At 41.0% G+C, this 3,082-nt stretch overlaps 1 protein-coding gene and 1 long non-coding RNA gene across 2 annotated transcripts; one reads left to right on the top strand and one right to left on the bottom strand.

Annotated features, from left to right (window-relative positions):
- The first annotated feature begins 378 nt into the window (after positions 1 to 378).
- On the top strand, positions 379 to 1,749 carry LOC133707493 (uncharacterized). The gene is made up of 3 exons (XR_009845134.1): positions 379 to 939; positions 1,026 to 1,233; positions 1,568 to 1,749. It is a non-coding gene; the product is annotated as an uncharacterized LOC133707493 (long non-coding RNA).
- A 277-nt stretch (positions 1,750 to 2,026) lies between these two features.
- Positions 2,027 to 2,975, bottom strand: LOC133744343 (uncharacterized). Its single transcript, XM_062172468.1, has 2 exons — positions 2,172 to 2,975; positions 2,027 to 2,074 (listed from the first exon to the last, which is right to left on the bottom strand). The coding sequence occupies exons 1-2, from the start codon at positions 2,973 to 2,975 to the stop codon at positions 2,027 to 2,029; spliced, it is 852 nt and encodes a 283-aa protein (XP_062028452.1).
- Between the last annotated feature and the right edge of the window lie 107 nt (positions 2,976 to 3,082).

Here is a 3,082-nt window from a genome sequence, read left to right on the forward strand (position 1 = left end):
ATTGAACTCTGTTGTCCTAAAGTTTATCACACAACAGATATAGTCCGAGAACTGAAGTTTGAAGATCAATCAGACAACAGACAAAATAAAAAAAGAGTTAAATACTGTTTACTCCCTATACTTATAGGGTTTCATCGTTTCAGTCCCTGACCTTTTAATTTCACCTAAAAAGTCCTTGAACTCCTAATTTCCTCCCAATTGGTCCTTGCCGTCAAAGACTTCGTTATCTTGCTGACGTGGCGGTCGTTTTTCCCCTAAAAAGTCAATTATACCCTCACTTATTCAGTTTTTTTTAATTAATTTTATTCTCTCTCTCTCTCTCTTTTTTTACCTCTTCGATCTTCTTCCATCTTCTTCCACATAGAGCGTCTTCTTCTTCCAAAAACAAACCCAAAATAAACCCAGCTCTCTCTCTCTCCATCTCTAGACCTTCGACGACACCAACGTCAGCCAAAACGGTGACGTTTCCAACCGCGCCGCCCTTCTCGCTCTCCGCTCCGCACCAGACCCCTGTAGCTTACTGGTTTTGCCCCAAGACGACGAAGATGCCCCTTTTCTCTCTACCTTCTTCTTCTTCACACCCAAATTAATCACCATAACCACCACTGAGCTCTCTCTCCATACCCAACCACCAATCCCATTGCAATCAACACCAAGCCTAAATGCCTTCATATCTTCATGAAATTACCCTTTACATTCTCAGAAAACCCACTTCATCACTTTAGATTTACTAGGCCTGATCTGGAAATACATAGTGGAGAATGAACAACTCTTTCATTCTTACGAAACTCTGCTCGTCAGCTAACTTCGGCGTCTAAAAACTCCATCTTCTGTTGCTCAGATAGTCACGACTTCTTCATAAAAGTTGTTCAAAATCGAGTCTTCTAAACTGTCTTCAAATTTCATGAAAATCCAACGGTTGAATCTTCCAAAATCAAGGTAAAACCAATGACTGTTCATACAAAATTCTGTTTTGAGATGAAATGATGAATTGACTCCAATTCGTATTTACATGTCCGATCCAGTCCCTCTTCGAAATGGGTCGAGTTCTTCTCTTGAGATTGAATTCAATTCATGAAGTACTCATTTCAATCTTGAGCAAGTTGAAGCCATCAAGGAGAGAGAGAGGCAAAAGGAGAACATATGCAATCTGGGTACCCCACCCAGCCCAACACCAACGCCGCCCAGCACCCGCCGAAACCCACCTATCTGCTCTGGGTATTTGAGTTTTTGGTAAGATTTTGATGGGTGAAGTGTTTTGATTCAAAATCTCATTTGGGTATTTGAGTTTTTGTGAGGTTTTCTATCAAGATCGAATTTTTGGATTTATGTTAGTTTTGGGGCACACATTTTGATTGGAATTGGGTCTGGTGTGGTTTGGAATGAAGAAAGTGATGGAACTGTATTTGATTGAACTCACTAAGGTGTGAATGAATCGAAAAAAATGGAATTGAATTAGGTGGAGGTTGGTATTTGTTATTTGTGATTATATGGAAAGTGTTGATGTAATGAAAGTTGCATGCAAGTAATTATAGTTTATTAATCATCGGACATGGTTCTGCTGCAGTTAACGAAATCCGGGATCTAGTGATGATTCTGGTCATGGGTATGCATATCCTCGGTCCAGCGAGAAGATGAGGATGAGAGCTTCCGGATAAAGACCCTCTATTAACCAGACGGAGATCAGGAGAGATGTGAAAGAAGAAGAGGTAGAAAGAAAAAAAAGAAGAATAAAATTAATTAAAAAAAAAAAAAGTAAGTGAGGGTATAATAGACTTTTTAGGGGGGAAACGACCGCCACGTCAGCAAGATAACGGAGACTTTGACGAATGCTTGACGGCAGGGACCAATTGAGAGGAAATTGGGAGTTTAGGGACTTTTTAGGTGAAATTCGAAGGTCAGGGACTGAAATGATGAAACCCTATAAGTATAGGGAGTAAATAATATTTAACTCATAAAAAAATGTTGTCTGAAACGCTAAACATACAACAGCTTAAAACTGGCACTGTTGTCTGAAGACAGCGCCTCAACTGCTGCGCAGCTGCACTTCGCATTTGCCGAGCCATCTGCCGAGCTATCACACAACAGTTATAACACATACCTGTTGTCTGTGTGTTTATCACACAACTGTGTTCCACCGTTGTCTGATTTTTCATCAGACAACGGCTCACTCTACAACGGTGGGACTCCAAATCCCACATCGGTTTTCTGCCGTTGTCTGATGCGATTTTTGGTGTAGTGGTAGGTTCAGAGGTCCATTGACCAGACTCAGTAGTGAGTCCTTTTATTGTATTCGTGCTTCTTCTATTGCTAGCCTGTCGATGGAAATAAGCTGAATTGCGATCACCTTCTTTGAGCCAAATAGCACGAGAACGTTGTCTCCAGTATTTCTCTTGTTGAGTCAATTGTTGATTTTGTCTGACACGTAAATTTCGTTGCTCCTCATATTGTTCAGGTGAGTATGGGGCTTTCATGATGTCTGTGAGTTTTTCTTGAATCACTCGCAACTCCACCTTCTGTTTATCAAATTCCTTGATGTGCCAATTCATTAGTTCCTGACCAGTACCCTTGATTCTAGTATCAAGTTGTTGCAAAGCATTGCCAGTAATCGGTTGTGCCCATTTCTTTTGAATAATACTTCTGCATTCAGAATTTTCATGCCACAACTCCTCAAAACGAAAGAGTTTGGCAATTCTTCTACGTCGAAACTTTCCAGGGTTAACCTCGATAAGAAGAGGACAGTGATCAGATTTTGAGGGATCCATGGTAATAACCCTACTGTAGGGGAACCAACTTAGCCATTGAGTATTTTGGAAGCCGCGATCTAACCGCTCCTTTGTGAACTTATTACTCCAAGTGTATTTGCTACCTACAAACCCCAAATCGATAAAACCACAGTTAGTCATTGTGTTTCTGAAGTCTGTCATTGGAGCTGAAGCCATAGGAGGGCCTCCCGATTTGTCTGCATGCACCATGATTTCATTGAAGTCACCAGCTATCAACCATGGCAAATCACAAGCTTCGTTGGCTAGGGTTCTGATGAGAGACCAAGAAAGACTTCGATATTCTCTAGCTGCAAAAC

The sequence above is a fragment of the Rosa rugosa genome, chromosome 4, assembly GCF_958449725.1.
Source record: "Rosa rugosa chromosome 4, drRosRugo1.1, whole genome shotgun sequence".
NCBI classification, from domain to species: domain Eukaryota; kingdom Viridiplantae; phylum Streptophyta; class Magnoliopsida; order Rosales; family Rosaceae; genus Rosa; species Rosa rugosa.